This window comes from Halichoeres trimaculatus, unplaced genomic scaffold (genome assembly GCF_033239565.1).
Source record: "Halichoeres trimaculatus isolate MK-OKI-2021-1 unplaced genomic scaffold, fHalTri1.1 fHalTri1_scaffold_9, whole genome shotgun sequence".
Classification (NCBI taxonomy): domain Eukaryota; kingdom Metazoa; phylum Chordata; class Actinopteri; order Labriformes; family Labridae; genus Halichoeres; species Halichoeres trimaculatus.
The window spans coordinates 15,506,797-15,525,470 of NW_027437188.1; the positions used below are offsets into that span (position 1 = coordinate 15,506,797).

The 18,674-nt window shown below is 41.0% G+C and overlaps 1 protein-coding gene across 2 annotated transcripts; it reads left to right on the plus strand.

The window, feature by feature from the left end:
• Nucleotides 1-6,173: 6,173 nt before the first annotated feature.
• On the plus strand, nucleotides 6,174-18,503 carry LOC141798208 (uncharacterized). 2 transcript variants are annotated; one of them, XM_074680036.1, is made up of 4 exons: nucleotides 6,174-10,192; nucleotides 13,054-13,210; nucleotides 15,223-15,352; nucleotides 17,792-18,503. In XM_074680036.1, exons 1-4 carry the CDS (start codon nucleotides 6,264-6,266, stop codon nucleotides 17,986-17,988), a joined length of 4,413 nt encoding a protein of 1,470 aa, XP_074536137.1. In that variant the 5' UTR covers nucleotides 6,174-6,263; the 3' UTR covers nucleotides 17,989-18,503. The 2 variants fall into 2 exon arrangements, with proteins under 2 accessions (XP_074536137.1, XP_074536138.1); XM_074680037.1 differs by having other exon boundaries at nucleotides 15,226-15,352.
• Nucleotides 18,504-18,674: the final 171 nt, after the last annotated feature.

The window sequence follows — 18,674 nt, forward strand, 5'->3', positions numbered from 1 at the left end:
CCTGAAGCTGGTTTGATATTAAACTTAAAGTACTCTGGCTTTATTTCTGAAACATTACAACTTTAGACCTGCTACTTAATGTCTTTGACGTTGTTGTGATATTTTATTATTGGAACATTATGACTTTAAACTTGTGACACCACATATTTATGACCTTACTCTGTAACAATATAACTTCAATCTTACATTTCAACTTTATTTTCATTGGATTATGACTTTATTCTTTCAATCTTATTTTCTTGCTTGTTGTTCTCACCATAATGTGTGGTGATTTCATTGAGCTGTAAGGGTACAAATAAAAGAGAAAAATGTTCAGACAAATACAGTCAACTTATGTAGTTATTTCAGTAATTCACATGCAATTTGGGTCCAATAATAAAAAAAATACTTAATTACTTACTTAATTAAATAATTAATTAATAATTAGTGACAGATTTTTTTCTGTGTGCTTATCTCTTTGCTTTGTATATTTTGTAGTTATGACAGCATTTCACCTGTTGTAACCAAGACATGCAAGCCATGTATTTGTGACCTGAATGGGACAATAAGCCCCATTGTAAAGTCTGACCCCATCTTTGTGTGTCTGCAAACAGCTGACACAGCCTGCTCAGTTAGAAATGAAATAATGTTTGGATACTTGGGTTTGTGTTATGGACCGAGAAAAAACTGAGTGAAAATGAGAGAGTTTTACAGCTTCATTGTTGGATTTTTCCTGCTTTCAGGTAAGTACTTATTTTTCAGTGTTTATCCCCTGTGTGTTGTTGGCTCGTTCTGTCTGCTGTTTATTGCTCAAATGTATCACAGTTTTTAATATTCTATGAATTTTATGAGTAGGCCATTAAGGCGATATTAATTCTGAATATTTTTACATATTCTGCCTTTCCACACCAAAGTCATTGCTAAATAGCTCTGGACTGCCATTACTCCTTGAAGGGAAAGAGACATTCATTTAAATTACAGAAAATATCCATTTTGTCTTGTAATTGTGCACATGAACTACAGTAACAAGTAATTTATTACCCTAATTGACAAGGGAAACAGAAGGTCTGCCCTCTGCTGTGTTATCTTATCCTTTATAATGTGAAGGAAAAAAACTCATTAGTACAATACGGTCTTCATAATTACGTTCTTTTGTTTTCAATATCTATTCATTGGGTAATTTCTGCTCAGACTGATTGTTATCTTAAATAAAACAGGCTTTATCAGTACCTAACCTTGTACAATTTGAGCCTAAGCAACAACACCTGAAAACACACTTAATTAGAAAACAGTTTCATATTCATTTCATATTACTGTTTCAACAAACAGTGGAAATATTAAAACTCAAACATGTCAAAGTCATCAGTCTCTCACCAGGAGGAGTCTGCATCATTAATCTCTAAAATCATTATATATATTTGTTGAGTTTTGAATGTGGAGAAAAGTTTTTCTTTTCTCTTTCTTAAACCTTAAATTCGCTTTGAATAAGTTCATTTCACACAGTTAGAAACAGAAGAATTTTGAGTCGTCACTTTAGTGTCCTTCAAAAATGATTTCCTCCAGTCAGATGAATTTATGTTTCAAGCTCATATACTGTCCACAACACTAGACAGATGGTACCATAGGCTGAAATATAGACCACTTTCTATGATACTGGTAGCTACGTTCATGAGGACACAACAAAGGACTTCAACAAAGGACGAGCATAAATCCACCTTCGACCTGGTGTGTCTGTGTATTGTGACTGAAGCCTTCTGCAGGCTGCAGAAATGTATTATCACAGTTTGTCCCCTTGTGATACTGATGCTGTGTTGACACATTGATGATAGCCTGTCATTACATCTTTTAGTGATGGAAAACTAAAAGGGACCTCAATCTTTAACCAAAGGACCAAAAGAAGAGATGCATAAGAAAGATTTTTAAAGGAGCCAAAGCCTAAATTTGGACTTCTTTGTTTGAAAAAGCCAACTTCACTCTCAGGATGCTGCCAGTGCATAAAACAGTAAATTACTTCCAGGTTCAACATTTACTCTGTTATTTGATCCAATATTTAGAATTATAACTTTGTTTGAATAAGCTTTGAGTTGGCATAACAGTTTGTTTGAGGATCTAATCACAGCTGGAAGCTCTGAAAAAGTTTATATGAAATGATTAACAGGGGAACTGCCATCAAACATCTTTGCTCAAAAGACAAATCATCACTTTGTGGACAAAAGCTTGCAGGTTGGTCAGCTATAAGCCACTAATATGAATTAAAACACCATAAAAGAAACAAAATACTAATGAGATTTGAGCTTTGAACCAGAATTCAGTGTTTATTATTCTTTTGTTTCCTTCTTTTTTAAAATGAATACATATGATTGATTGACTGCTAATGCAGCAAGCTGTGGGACTCTCTTTCCTTCTTTAACTTTACAGGACTGTCCAGTGTTTGGAAAACTAAATAAGTAAAAGGAGAATTCAGTGATGCCCCCATATACAGCTAATATTTGAATACTTCAGAGAAGTTTTGTATTTATTGTGGACTTTCCGAAACAAAAAAGGACTTTTTTTTTCTTACAGCACCTTGGATACCTTTCTCTGATAGTGTTCTGCAAATAGCTACCTCACTTCTAGCTTACTTTCTGATTAACCTTCTTAAAAGGTCCAGTACAGCTTGGCCGCTTATCTGCAAAAACCAGATCAGCCACTTTTTGTTCTAGTTATTAACTCTGAGAAAGTGGTCAAAGTGGGGCATGAAGTTTAGCACATATAATAAGGGCTTTTAAGATAACTTGCCAATCACAGTTCCCATCATGATTCTGAGAATATTTTGCTGACAGTGGGAAGGATGCCAGCTGGAATAGAAAGTAGAAAAGAGGCTGCTGGCCCAAACAGAAAATTGCACCAAGCTGCAGCCTGAAATGCTGACTCATGGGATGCATGATATTAAAAAAGTTGAGAGGTATTGGTTGAACAGTTTGGTTACATTCATTCTGTCCATTCAAAGAAGAATTCAGAGTTTGAAAATAACAGTGGTGCTTACAGATGTTAAAAAGTATTACCTTAACTGGTGCCATACTAATTTATGAGCTTTTCTTAACATCCTGACAGGGAAGCTGAGCTCTTTCACGCATCAAATATGTATGAAATGTTTAGAGGTCCCATATTATGCAAAATCCCTTTATTAAGTCTTTTGGTAAAATTTGTGGGTCTTTGGCTTTCCTCCCAGCCCACAATTAGTGATATTTAATAACAAAACCTGTATTTAGTAGTGCTTGTGAATGTAAAATCCTGACCTTAAACGAGCTGTTTGGATTTTGGGGATTTGCCGACGTCAGTGATTCTCTTTTTTGACCAATCAGGAGCAAGTCTGACCTGATTGGTCCACCGGAGGAGATACCCCCGAACCCTCTCCCCGCTGCTGGAGAAAAATCTCTCCAGCCGGGAGGAGAATGTTGAAGTTGAAGAGCCATCACTGCTCTATTTTTGGCTTTAAACAGGCACATAGTTCCATGCACAAGCTTCCCATCTCAGAAGGAGACAAGACTAAGTGGCTAGAGTTCATTTATCAAGGAAATGTTTCAGCTACACTCAGTAAAATTGTGCATGTGTGTGCTAGTCACTTCACGGCCGACTGCTTTTCCAACTTTGGACAGTACAACAGAGGGCTAGTGAATAGACTGGTCCTGAATCCAGGCGCACCAACCATCCGCCAACAAACCTCTGACCCTGGAATTGTGAGTATTTTAAATGCTGTGTGCTGTGGAGCAGATGTAAGAGCTTTTCCTCAGTGTCCCCCCTGTCTCTGTGTTAGCCTCAGGATGCTAACTGTAGCTACAGTTAGCCTGTTGTTTTAGTCTGTAATGTTACGGTAAATGAGCTTTGCTGTTTTCTAAACATTGTGCACTCGGAGTTTGTGGTGCCACTCTCAGTGACGCGGAAGAGTGGGGCGGTATCGGCGCTGGCTCATTTACATATGCAGGTCACGCCCACTAAATCAGAGCGTTCTGAACAGAGGGGCTATGAGAGCCTGGAAACAATGCTGCTGTGCTTGATTCATTGGCTTTTTGGACCAAAACATGTTACTACCATTTCATGAAGACATCAATGATCCATATTAAACTGCAGAAAAGGAGCATAATATGGGACCTTTAAAATCTCCTTGGTTTAGCTTACTGTTGACAAATAACTGTCACTTTCATAAATTAGATATGGCAGTTTGCTCATGGTGGATTGTTCTTGGCACTATAACTAGCTAATACATATACAACTGAATTTTTCCGTTTTGCATACTAACTGAAAGCACCAGCAAAAGCCTTTCAAATCCCATTTTATTAGAAAGAAAAGCAGGTAATAGTTGGTTTTAGTTTACGTGGATGTAGTTTAGTTCCAAATGAAAAGTTTTCTGTGACCAATTTCCTGTTTTCTTTGCAGTCAGAGCAGAAAAAGAGGATTTCCAAGGTTTCCTGACAAAACAAACAAAAGGCACACCTGTCACAGGGGATGTGCTGTTGAGGAAGGAAAACAGGATTGGTCATGGCACAAAAGCAATACCTCAAGAAAATTCAAATCCAGACACAGCTGTTGCAGTGACTGCCAAGTTTCCAGGGGCGGTTTTGTTTGACACCGTACCAACAGCGCCTCGTGAGACCACACAAAACCCAAAGGTAGCAGCAACAGTTGCCTTCACGAACGGGGAACGTTTTGTTCTCAGAAATGGGCATAACTATAGCACGGTATTAGGACACAACTCATCAGCAATGAGGATTCACACTGGATCAGAGGAACCATTGATCTCTTATAATGAGACGATCGTTTTCTCTTCCACACAAGCTGCAGTCGAATCAATGATGAATGGCACCTTTCAACCTGAGGCTCATTTGTTGGCAGATGCAGTGAAAGCCTCTCTCTGGCTTCATACCTTGCTTGATAACAGAAATCAGAGAAACAATGACTCTGTTACTCTTACAGCTGCTGACAGAGGGCCTGCAGAGCCAGCACTATCTGCATCTTCTCCTGTAATTGATAACCCAGCCACTCCGATTAATGACAATGATGACAAACGATCTGAAGGGGAGGATGAAAGGGGGATTTCAAACCCGGGAAGAAATGTGTTTGAGCTCAGTATGAAGCAATCTATCATCCAAAGTGATACAAGTGAGGATTCTGCGAGAGGAAACCCTGGGATAACTTTATGTTTAACCTGCAGGAATAATGGGGGAGCAGCATCAACTGAAAAATCTCTAACTCCGTCTGTTCTTTCACCTCATGGCTCTTTCAACCCTCTCCCCACAGACGGCCTCGCTTTAGATTTCAATCAATTTACAGCCCCATCACACAGTTTAAATCAACAGTCTGCTGGAGAACAAGAAGGCACTGTGGACAAAGAGATCAGTCATCAGAACGTGAACTCCAGTTTCAGTGTGGGGAAACGATTGATTCACAATTTAAAATTTTCTGCTTCATCCTTGAATGAAACCATAAACCAAAGCATATCCAATGATTCGCAAATCAAATATTCTCACTCAGACGTAAGGAGAGCTGCGTTTCAAATGCAGGCTGCTGCTGAGGTGTTGCTTGTGGCACAAAAAGACACCAGGAAACAATCAAGGCAAACCTATTTCAGGGACAGCTCAGTCACGGAGAGGCCAATTTCAGCAATCTCAGTGCTTCATGGCTCATCAAAGTTACTTAATACTTTCAAGAAACCATTAACAAAAGGGGGAAAAGACATGTTTGAGAAACAGGCAGGTATCGGGGACACAAAAGAAAGAAATGAACAAAGTTCTTCCCACAGTCCCTCAACGGCAGAGTTAGACTTCAGCCGTGATTCACTCAGCAGAGTATCTGTCATCACAGACGCTCCTAACAGCAGTATTCAAAGAGTCAGCAGAGCATCATATCCAGCTGTAATGATGACGTTAAGTGATGCTCATTTAGGGATGACATCTATAAAAAATCTTGAGCTTCAAACTCAAACAGAAAGAGTTGCTTCTTTTTTTTCTGTATTGAGAAGCCGAACTGAAGCCACATCAAGACCTCCAATAAAAGATCCCATATCTCCTTTATTTTTGCTGAGAGATTCCAGGAACATGTTCAGGTCCGTAGTCACAAAGAGTCGGCAGATGGATGATCAGGATTCTTCAGTGTTGAACACAATAAACAGCAGTATTACACCGCCCTCTGTTGATCCCTCAGGGTCTGTTATGAGGGATCGACAGACGCTGTTTTCTACAACAGGAAAACATGTTACAACTGAGAAGCTTTTTCTTTCAGAAACAAGACAGAACTTTAACAATAACATGTTTGTTTGGACTTCAACAACCCCATCAAGCAAGTTGATTTCTAAGAGACCAGCAACTGTGAGGGTTTTAGAGGGTGTATCAGAGAACATGCAGAGGAAAATATCAGATGTTAGTAGTGGTTACCACACTGAACCAACACGTCAATCTGTGGTAAGATACGGCATAGATTTAGTAAATGACAAACATAATCCTTTATCAGCTGAGGGTGAGGGTAAAGAGACAGTAAAGACTCAGACTGAAGAAACTAAAGAGACTCAAGGCGTGCTAAAGTTAAAGGGGACAGAGAGGACTGCGCATGATAGAAAGCTGGAAAACAAAAGTAAAGTTCTGTTTCTATCCGATAAGCTTGAAGACAGGGGAAAAGACACAACGGTTACTAGCGGAGTACAGATAACTGAAAATACAGATCAGGGGGAGGAAGAAACCAACAAACGTGAGATAAACACAAATACAGAGGAAAGTACCATGAGAAAAAAGAGTGTGACTTTGAGACAAAACAAAAGTCTGAGGCCATGGGAGGTAAAGGGTGAAGACAGTGCAGAAAGAAAAGGTGTGACTCAAATAATACTGCTTCTCACCAAAGATGCTGTGAAAAACCAGAGAGAATATTTAACAATGGAAGGAGCAAAGAAAATAGCAGATGGGAAAGATTTGAAACATAAAAATGAAACTGGGCAAGAGGGCAGAACAAATGTTCCTCTTGAACCTAATACTAGTCCTCTAGACGTTAATAATGACAAAGGACGAGGAGTTACAAGCCTGCCCTCATGCTACAGTTTGATTGGACAGCTGGGAGCCACTGAGCACAAGGTCATTCAACTGAGTGAAAATACTGCACAAATGAAAAGTAAGCCATTGTCCTACAAAACGACAAGCAGTTATGCACGTCACTCAGCTCTTATGTCTCAGAGCCCAAAAATATCAGGTATGACTTCTTTCCCCAAGGAGACATTCACAGACATTAAACCCCATCCATCTCCTCGCCTAGCTGTGCTCACAAACCATGTATCTGTGTCTTCACTAACCAAAGAAAGTGCTCAGAAAAAAGCTTCAAAGCTCATATTTTCTATGACTGCAAAACCACAAGCAGCCCACAAAATCGCCCCAACATTTGGAGTTAGCACAACATCTGTTTCCCCACGCAGCAGCACACATCCATCAGCTCCCTCAGATCTGAACAGAAGCATGCTGTCGATCAATGCATCGAGTTTGAGGCTAACACCAAGCTCCTTGCAAGCTCAGCCCCACTTTTCTGTAAACACTTCTATTCTCAGTGCATCAATTATTCAGAGGATCTTGTGGGAAAAGCAGAAATTTAGTACTTTAGGTCTGAAAAAAACATTACTTTCACAGACCACTGATGAGAGAGTGCAGGCAGATCACATTACCCAAGCTACCAGCAATGAAGCAAGTGCCAAGAGCCCTTTATCCTCTGCCCTGATTGAAGGAGTAAATGAATCCACATCAGTGACTCCACCTCTGTTTGAGCAACTACAAAATGATTCATCCACTAGGATACCTACAGTAGCAGCGTTATCGGACTCCATTCACGGCCTGCATCTTCACCGAGGACGACCCGTGACTCAGCTACCTCTGCCCTTCTTTTTTGACATGATCACAGGTCAGCCATGCTCTTGTAATCTGACAGAACAAGATACCCATGTGGACACTTGGCAAGCTTTTGTTGATGATAACAAGCATCGCTCTGTGCAGGCCCAGATGTCATCAGTGAGCCCCAAAACAAGAAACAATCAATTTTCCTTCAGCAGCACTTCACTGCTGCTAAATCCCATGCTACTTGGAAGTGACAGTTCAACTCGCACTCTTAGCCTGACAGGCCTAACAACATCAGCCTCAGGAAGAGATGCTGACCATGGAAATGAGAGGAGTGGCTCTGTTCAGACCTTGGTAGGAGCTGGAGTTGAGACAAATCAAGCTGTGGAGGACAGCAGTGTGCAAACGATGGTGACTCTGGACGTAAAGCAGTCAGATGTATCCACAAAGAAAAGGACAGAAAACCGAGAAAATAAGTATGGTTATCCTTTTGTGGTACAACCAACTGGCTGGTATAAACACCACAGGAGTAACAGTGATGAATCTGACTCTTGGCCTGTGAAACAAACTGAGAAACCAGGAGTAAAACACACTAATGAGAAGAACCACAATGACCTGCGCACTGTAGAAGCCAAGAGAGAAATGGCTGCTCTCGAGAATAATCATCCCTTTCAATTAGAAGGATATAATGAAATGACTGCTACACCTTTTACGTTAGCGAATCAGACCACCCAAAAGATGGAGCAGACAATAAGTGAAGATTTGGAGCCTGTTTTAAGTGATTCTACTACAGCTGTGGTCGATCCAACTGGCAACACTAGTAATAATGTGCCAGAAATACCCAAAGTCCAGACTAATGATGTGTCTAACAGAACAATTTCTGAAAGTCGACACCCTGCAGGCAGACATATTGAAAAGGGACATGATCCAGCTACACCACAAGACTCTGTAGTTGATGAGGCTTTTCAACCTCCATACAGAAATTTCAGGAGTGACCTCAAAATCCCCATTATAGCCACACAGCAGATTGCAAACCAGATAATGGCCGATACCTCTGAATTTCAGATAACCTCTACGAAAACTAATGATTTTGTGTCCGTGACACAGGCTCACAGGAAAAGTGGGCTCATTTTGTCCCCAGAAGCTTGTGAATCAGCACTGACTGCAAGTGAAAAAGGGCCAGCTGTTACTGAGGAGTCTCCTGACCGTCTGCTACAGCCAAATAATCAAACCAAACTCAAAACTGCTTTGGAAAAGCAAAACATCACAGAACCAAGAAATGTGGAGCAGCCTGAGCGTGAAATTTCTATACAGGATATCAAACAAAGCCAGCATGCCTTGCTTGGCACGATTGAAATAACAAGTCCTATCAATAACCCTCAGCAGGGTGCACAGGCAGAGTTTTTAAGCAGAGCTGGTGAAGCCACTACAAAAGTTAAAATAGGGATTTCTTTTTTCTTAAAAAGAAACTTTGAGGCAACAAGTGCTGCTTTTGACGCCAAACATCTCCCACATGGGGGTCCACATGTGGACACAAGAGTCAAGCATAAGAATGCATCACCCACAGAGATCTCAATCAGTTCAATAGCGGTGGATGTGCCAGCTGATCCCGTCTCACCTATGGGGATAATGCTGAAAGAGATGAATAATAAAACAAGGTGTGGGGCAACTGGCTGCACCAAATTAAGCGAGATGAGCAAAACAACAACTCAGGCAGGTGAAATGTATCATTTAGCCCAAGAGGAAATATATGAAGCACAGGTTGCATACATGGGAAGAGATAATCTTAGTGCATCTGAAACGCAGAGCAAAGGTCTGGCAAGCCCTGAATGCAGCACTGACTGTTCTGTACCTGGAAAAACTACACCACAGATCGACATTGCCATCCGTGCATCACAGTCATCAGCCGTCATCAGTTCTTATGACCGCACCTTTATTGATGAGACTATGACACCAAATGTCAGCAGTTTGAACTCTGAAACTTCAACATCGAGAGCAGCTGTTGAAAACCATTATTTAGATGGACAGGGGACACTTGGGCAGAGTGAGATTGTGGAGAAAACAACACAAAGACACTCTCACAGAGAGACCTCTGAAACAGCAGAGGTCACTGTATCTGAACCTGGAGCAACCAGTGAGAAGGCTATTGAGCAGACACTCCTGACTGGAAAAAATACAAAAGCACATTTGAAGAGAAGAGCCAGGGCTGATTTGTATGAAAAATCAACCAAGCCAGAAGATTCTTTGCTGAGAGGAGTGACAACATTCACAGAGTTTAAGCACAGGTTGTTACTTCCTGAGAAAGCATCTGAATCTGAGCTACGGAGGCTGGAACAGAGGAGACAGAGACCTGCTCACCTGTGTCTCTTTGGGTAATCTTATTTTGAAATATTTGTTCCAAGATTCTGTTGATAATACATTAAAGTCACCGTTGGCTGCTGGTGGATCATGCACTTCAGTAGTCTATGGTAACTTCTGTCTCAGAGAAGTGCTTTACTTTTGTAAATCTTGTCACACAGTTGGGTGTTTTTGAGCCAGTTCTGCAAACATTTCATAATGATAATTTTAGGCCATTAAAAAATAAAAATAACAATAAAATAACTAACTAACTAAATAAATAAATAAATAAATCCAATATACGGGTGATTGCTGCTCTAAAGCTTTTCATTTGTAATCTATTTTATTTTTCACTCCAATCTACAAAAACAGTCAATGTTAAAAAGGGACTTTTTGGTCATTTTGTTGTCTTAAATCTACTGTTGTTAAAGAAAGGATCTTCCGGAATTTTTGAAAATGAGATGTTAACTTTTACAGGAATAATCCTGCGCCCCTCCCCTCTGCCTGTATGTTTTGGTTGTAACAGGACATTTCTGGGTGGAGAGTAAACATGGGCACCCAGAGCACAAGAGACTTTGCGTGTTGATTAGCAAAAAGAAGCTATCTTATAGCATAGCAAGTAGCATGGAGGTAGTAAAACACCACCGAAGTGAAACCAAACGGTGCTGCTGCTGGCACTGAGCCAAGGAGGAGGAGCCAAGTTTGAATTGGTGTTTACTAACAAGTAGCAAAATTCCCTGCAGACCCTACTTTTGAGTTGATCTAAACATTACCTTGGTAATCTATTTCCACACCATACTTACATGAGGATGTTGTTCTTGTTGTCTGGTTTGGTATCCTCTGCACCATTTACATGCCAACAGTCCCACCAAAAGTGCAAAAAAAAAAATCAAAACTTAGGAAAATGTGCAAAAGTAGGATGAACAGGTTAAACATTACACCTGTTAAAAAAAAAAAATCCTTGAAATGTTGGTACAATAGCACGTTGACCTGACTGTTTAACTCTCCAAAGCTGTTCAGCCTTTGAGATCCTGAGACACTGTGGTGTTTAACTTTGGAGTCATGTTTACAGGATTTATTGAAAAAGATGCTTTTTGGCAGCTCATCTGAATCACTGTCAAAGCCCCCTTTGGTGCTCTCACTCTGAGCTGCAGGAGAGTTTCAAAACAGTACCTGCTCACTTTTGATCTAAGATAAGAGTGCTGCAATCAGTCATCGTGATGGATTATAAAAATCACAGGCAAGTTTCAGTTCCGTAAAGTTGAGTTACACCTAAATGGATGGAAATATATTACTGCCCCAGAGGTAAGACATCAATCTTAAACCTTCTGAAACCTGCTAAAAATATTTTCGCCTTGCCTTGACAAGTTACTTGATTGGAATGTTCCATATTGTCCGTGTTGTTGTTGTTAAGATGCTTGTTAAATGACAAGCATGCTGTTATTTCCTGTTACAAACGGCAATAATCCAAATCTTTTTGCAGTGTAACAGAAGTTTCAGATGATCTATGTGGCACTGGTAACCACACAGCAGAAATGAGTCTGAACCTGGGCAGAGATTTACAGCCTGGTGATGCAGTGCCGGCCCTGGGGAACCTCAGAGTGGTTATAAACCTGAAGACAAACAACAGTCTATTAAACCTTGGGGTCAACTCCTGTTGCCTGTCTTCAACCGTCCAGCCGGACCCCCCTAACTCCACCTGCTGCCTTTTCTCCAGGTATAGAGGGAAGTCTTCCATAGTAGTGCTCTGGTTTCAAAACCAAGGTGAAAAGATTCAATTCAGGGAAATAACAAGAGGAAATGTAGCTTGAAAGAGCTTTTCTACTATGGTTTAAAAGCTATGAATAAAAAAAAACGAGTCGGCAAATATGTAGCAGGTACATGTTGGGAAATTTACAGTACATGAACTGACCTCTGTGCAGCCATCGGGACTTCGCTTCATGATAAGAGAAGCAGGCGTCTCCTCTTTTTCAAAACACTGAAGATTTTTTTTTTTTGTTAATATCCTCACTTTACTTTGTCATTATCAAATTTAGGCTGTGAACACACATGTCAAATATTTTCTGAGTAAGCCTGAATGAAATGCTGCTTAACATGGCAGAAATTTGACTGTTTTTTTATTCTTTTTTTTGCTTTATACGAACATTATAAAGGCATATAAAGGCATGAATTATGCAAACCTTTAACCTCTTAAAGAGGCTTAACATAACTGGCTAGACTCCCAATGCTTGCAAAACTGTTTTCTGGGAGGACAGAGTTGCTATAATTCCTATTAATCTAAGGAGTTGGGGATTCATATTTTAGAGCGTAATATTCTCTCTTTGGTAAACAGAACTGCTGTGGGTTGATGGTGTTATCTCTCCGAGCCAGCATCAGTCAGATAAATGGAAATACAGGGCACTCTGTCACTCTCCGAGACACAGTGGTATAAATCCAGTGCCTGTAAAATGTATCATGATCTGAACAGGCAGACTGTTGACTGTGTGAACAGAGCATCTGTAAAAGGTATGTCCACCTGGGAAAAACATTTTGAAGAAATAAAAGAAGAAGAGTAAGTGTAGAGGTTCAAACATCCTTTAATCAATATCTTATGTGAAATCAAATTGTTCTTGTTCTTGATGAGTGATGATACTAATCTGACGGCAACATCAAGTCTTCTCTGACCTTAACCTCACATTACCTGCTTTCTCTCAAGTGTTCCCCTCAGTTCAGAATGAAATATTGATAGCTCACTGTTCTGTGCTCTCCTTCCTGCTTTCAGCTTATTGATTTACCTGCAGGATACTCAAAATTTTACCATGTTACCTCATTAAATTTCAATGCCTCTTTCAAGGGAAAGTAACACTGCAGAACCAACTGCTGTTCAGGCTCTCCTCTGTTTGTTTTGGTGTCTAAGGTTAGCAGCAGAGCCAGCAGGGATCACACTTCTGCCCACCAGTCTGCCAACCAGCGCCAGCTTCACCATCAGTCTCTTCCAAATGATTAATTACTCAGTCGTGTACCTACACTGTGATCTCAGCGTCTGCCCGAGGAACCGCTCTGACTGTGAGAGGGTAAGGCTGCGGAGTAATGAATGTGAAAGGGCAGGAGATTGAGCGGCAGAGAGTGGTTTAAATTTGGTGACACGAGCTGCAACACTGAAAACAGGGAGACAGACGAGGAGCAAACGAACAGACGAGGGATCATATAAATAGGAAAGAGGGGAGGGGAGTCAGGGTTAAGAAATGATGTTATAAGGGGGAGATATGCTGATTCAGGCTGAGGCTGACAGCTGGAGACATGCAGACTAAAAAACCTGTCATGTCGTTATTCACTCTGGAGGAGAGATAAGGTCTGCACAAAGTTACACAGTAACACCTACAGAGGAGGAAGGAAGCCAATACCATCTGCAGTCTCCTGCTGTCATGGGCAAGGCTTTTGATTTGATGGGAATAACTGTATCAGACGGCAGGTTAGAGAGCAGAGGTGAACTCAAGATGTAGTGAAGGCTCATTTTAACATCTAACTTTGTGGAGCACAACTACTGCCCAACTTTTTCTAAAGGTGAAGTCTGCAGGACTTTCCAGAAAAACAAAACAAACAGAAACGAAATAAGTTGTCGACTTTGAGTAAGTGTGGTTACATCAGCCAATCAGAGAGCGTTGAGTGCATAAATGACTTTGTGTGTTTATTAGCTAGTAGAAGAAGCTACCCTGAATGGCTACTATAGTAGACATAGCAGAAAAACTGAAAAACCAAAGTGAAACGAAGTGCCAAACAAGTAAAGCTTTTTACAACTTTCAGGCGAAGAGCGTCCCGAGGTGGCTTTTTACTGAGCAGATTTGTGTCAGATAACCCAGTGATTAGCTTGTGCTAACATGCCAAGTCAGGTTCAAGGCTCTCAAATAACTCCCATGATGCAGCAGGTGGTTGCTGGGCTAGTGTATGTGTTTACATAAGCCCAGTTTCTACGGAGCGGTTCAGCTCAGTTTGTCACGGCATGTCACACATTTTATAGCGTTTCTTCTGAAGAATCCTGGGATGGATCCTCAAATAACCATGACGAGTCTTCCCACTCTTCAGTAAGTACAGAGCTACAAAACTGCAGTCAATTGATTGGTCGAAAGAATTCTCACATACCGTGCAACAGCGGCTGGGTTGCTCCTCGTGGCAGCCTTCTCTGAAACAAAACTTGATTGAGCTTTGTAACAAAGAGCCACATGCTACTCACAAAGAAGACAGATTGCTGGATGTCTCCCATCGTTGCTCTTTGTTTACTGTGTCTGGTTTTTCTTCTTCGTTGGATTTATTAGCAGGGTACACTGTGTTGCGCTGTTACGGCCTCATGCTAATATTTAACTTATGCGGCTATCAGCATCCGGCTTACACATGAGGGGGCAGGGTTAGAAACCCAAACAGGACCAGGCTTAACCGAGCCAGTACCAAACCAGACTGCTTGGTGGAAATGGGGTTGTAATCATGGTCGGAGGCTGAGTGTGAGCTGCTGCTGGTGCTTTGGATATGTGTTTACAAACAAGTAAGGAAAACTCCAACAGACCTTACCTTTAAAACTTCTTTTCAATAATACAGACCATTTTACTCTTCACCGTGTAATCATAAAAAAGTTAGTTTTTGATGCATAAATGCATTCTCAAACGAGGCTGCAGCCCATGTAATCTTTAGGAGGAAACTTTGAGCCTTACACTTTATCTTCAGCCTTTTCCCTCGTTTACCAAATTAATCTTTTCATCTTTGTGGCCTTCATACCTCAAATACTGTTTGTTTTTGCACTTAGCGTTTGCCTGTATGATTTGCTCCAGACCAATCATTTACATTCAAATTGAACGCATATCTTTGATTGTCTGTTTAAACTGAGAGCATTATTTTTTATGTATAGTAAAAAGATTGAGTGTTTTCAATTAAAATTCTTTTTGTAGCTCTTTATATGGAAAACATTGAAAATGATGTTTGTACTTTTGCCCCTTCAGTCCAAGATAGAAATGCCACAAGGAAAAGCAAGTTTTTGTATACCCACTCTATCATTTTTCACACTCACAAACTACTTATTTCCCTTGTCTGTTTAAAGCAGTGCCTCCAGCAGAGAAGTGTGTATCCCTTTGAGGAGCCAGAGGCGGCTTTTACTAATATAAGGAATCGCATATCCTTTGGTCCTGTACTAAAAGAAGAGAAGAACTCCACCTTCCCTGAGGAGCTAGGTAATTATTGGATGTGCCTTAAAACAAAAGCGATCAATCTGAGATAACAGACCGTGAGCAGGGAATGCTGCAGGACAGGAAATGAGAGATGACCATGCCGTTTATATAGTGCATGGGAAGAAAAAAGGGCGTAGTGAATCATGTGAAAAAAATACAGCTCTCCATGTATTTTTCACAATAACCACCTTGAATCATACACACTTCTTTTTTGATAAGAGTTAAAACCAAAAATGCAGATACTTTGTGTTCACTATGTATTTTTCTTTAGAAAAATTTAAAAGGCTAAGTGCCTTGAGCCTACATTAGTTCTTTATCAGGAAGAAAATGCTTGTATGAGTCTGGGTTTACACATGTTTTTGGAATGAAATGAAGAAAAATGTTAAGAGGGGGCATTTTACTTTGAACAGAGCATTTCCACAAAAAGCATTAAAGGCTTTTAGTCCCAGGAGCTTATTTCCAAAAGGATGGAAAGTCCTTCAAGCTACAATAACATGAATTCACATGAGTCTTAGGAAATCCATAGATTGAACAAGTTAGTTTATCGACTTGTGCACAGAACCTTTTTATGTCTTTACACCACATATACAAGGGACTCTGGAAATCTTCCTCACAATTTTTGTGGGAATACAAACAGCCAAAATTACCCCACTTGACTGATCAAGGCTTATTTCTCACCAGTTTCCTGATGAAATTTCCTTGTGAAGACTTGGTGAGCTCATGGGAGAATGCAGCAGGAAATAGTCAGGAAGATTCACCATGACATTTATATGTTGTGCATGGGGTGAATTTGCAAGAGTGACATTTAATGGCATTAAATACTGTAATGCAGTGGCAACACCAAATGCGAACTCACAAATTTAAACGCGCCACACGCCTGTACTGTGCCATGTAAACGCCCGAGTCTAGACGCTGGACTATTTTGACAAGCTGAGGGGCAAACTCGCGTTAGTGCGCCACTGCGCATGCAGAGTAGAGAGCTCGTTCATTTAAAGACCGAAAGCCCTAAAGAGCATCTGAAACACAATGAGCTGTTGTTTCAAAAGCAGGACAGGAGAGTGTGTGAAAGCTTTGGAGATCACAATCAAGACCTGCTGCCTCTCCCTGCTAATCCACCTCCCCTGGCCCTGCCTGGCTGTTCCCTGCGACCTCATCCTCGACCCCTGACCCCATGTTCCCAGAGGTCTCCCTGGGGATAATGAAGGGGTCAAGGAAAGAGAGGACCGCAGAGTACTTCCATCTTTTCCCTGGCTCTGTCCCTGCCCCGCTCCTCCCTCCTCTCTATTAGGCTCAAAACTCCGCTGAGGAAAACACAGTCGGACTCAGTGATGACCCGTGCAGGCAAATGAATATTTACAGAACTTACCTTCAAAACCTGTCTCCTCAGCGATTTTCACCCAAGCCTGCTCCTTTTTTTTCTGGTCACTGTAGAGTACACACGTTGTATCGAATCACTCTGGATAATGACACACCACACAGATTGTTTTCTCCTCCATCTTTCAGCAGGGCTGGAGTCGAGCAGGTGGCAGTTCCCCCCCAACGTCATCAAATCAATGACGTTGTGGGGGGATGTCATTGCTGATTGGCTGCCGCGGCACAGCCTCATGTGAATTTGTGTCGAAAGTTAAATATTTCCAACTCGAGTGTAGAGGCGTCTGACGTCCCCAACGTGCGAACGCTCCAAATGCGGAAACGCCCCAAACGCGTCCAATGCACTGTCCGGGGCAAATCGGTGTCTAAACGCGTCTTTGTATCGACTTTGTATGTAATCTCGACGCAAATTCGTGTTTGGTGTGGCCGTACTATAAAACATATCGAGTTACAAAAGGAAAAATTATTTCAGGATGATAAAATTAAAATGTCAGCACAATTTACATTGGTGCATTGCTGTAAATGCAACAACTGTCATCAAAGCTGTTTTTTTCTTTTTTTGCTCAATATGCTACCCTGTTTTAGATATTATGCTGTGGCTTCTCCTTTGAAACAACCCCTGTCTTCAGCCCATCAACTCCCCCTTGAAATTTTAAGACCAGATGTGTTTTTTTATTTATTTATTTTTTCAGCATAAGCTTATCTTGTTTTATCCAACTATTCTCCTTTGTGCTCATACTCAACCTACTGGTATATAATGATAAAATGAACTTAATGGTGTAAGTACATGAACAATCCAAAATATTTGTTGCTGCAACACCCACACCTAAAGCCCCTGTTGTTTTGGAAAGTGCTTCCCCTGGAGGAGAGGCCTCTTGAATTATGAAATAAACCCAAGACACTGCAGTGAGACCCTTGTCCCTGAAGTGATTTACAGGGTACCTCCAAAAGTCTCTTGTTGCTGCTGAAAGTTCCTGTCATGGAAATGCAGTACCTATGAAACTTTAAACTGACACGCGGTGAATATATCATGACACTAGATTCATGTCACTTTAAACCATTCTGTTTTAGACCCATCAGAACTGGACCTGGTTCTTGTCATCATCAGCCTGGTGGTCGGCTCCTCTGTTGTCACAGTGTCGCTGCTCCTTGTGTGGCTGGCTTACCGTCACAGGGCGATCAGGCTGCTACCATCAGCTGCTGCACCACCACCAGCCTGCTGCTGCTGCTGCTGTCTGCACCCAGGAGATGACTTGATCCTACCGTGACCAAGGAGGAGCCACCGCCAATTACGCTGATCGCATCCTCACCAGAATAGCTGCCGACTATTCCATTAGTCAACAGACAGTGGAGCAGTCAATCATATTATCCATAGAGCTCAGGCGGCTGGTCGTATCGGCTGGTGTGGGCCAGACTAGATGATGAGGAGCAATCCAATTCACACCTCCTCTCTTAGGTGACACAGCTGTTGCAGTCAAATTTCACACTTAACCATGAGCAGTCTATTATCATTGATGGAAAATAAACACCTTCCCCAAATAGAAAAGCTGCTCTGATCCTTTTATTTTCCCTCTGTGGCAACAAATCAATACTCTTTGTATCCCACTTTGAGACTAAAGCTCATTAATACTGCTTTTCTATAATGTATGCTGCAAAGCCTGACAAGAGTATCCAGCCTCTGTGAAAAATGTATTTCACTGTGTTGTTAAAATTCAACTGACTATAAAATTACTCAGAGTATAAACAAGCTATCTTTGTTTTCTTTTAAGATGTTCATTTAGAATAACACCACAACATACTATGTAAAATGTGGAGTCATATATATGACTCATGTATCCTTTTTTAGTTTTTCTACTGGTGAATATTCTCCCTCAAAGGATTTATTGACCTTGATTGGTTTAGACTTTAATTACACTCTGAATCTCTGCCCTGAATCTTTAATAATCATAATTAA

What these genes read in the sequence shown, in the direction of transcription:
- LOC141798208 (XM_074680036.1), top strand. Translation starts at nt 6,264, where the DNA reads ATGTTTGTTTGGACTTCAACAACCCCATCAAGCAAGTTGATTTCTAAG. An exon ending in GCTCACCTGTGTCTCTTTGG is followed by an intron (nt 10,193 to 13,053) that starts GTAATCTTATTT and finishes TTGGTGTCTAAG; the next exon opens with GTTAGCAGCAGAGCCAGCAG. An exon ending in CACCTTCCCTGAGGAGCTAG is followed by an intron (nt 15,353 to 17,791) that starts GTAATTATTGGA and finishes ATTCTGTTTTAG; the next exon opens with ACCCATCAGAACTGGACCTG.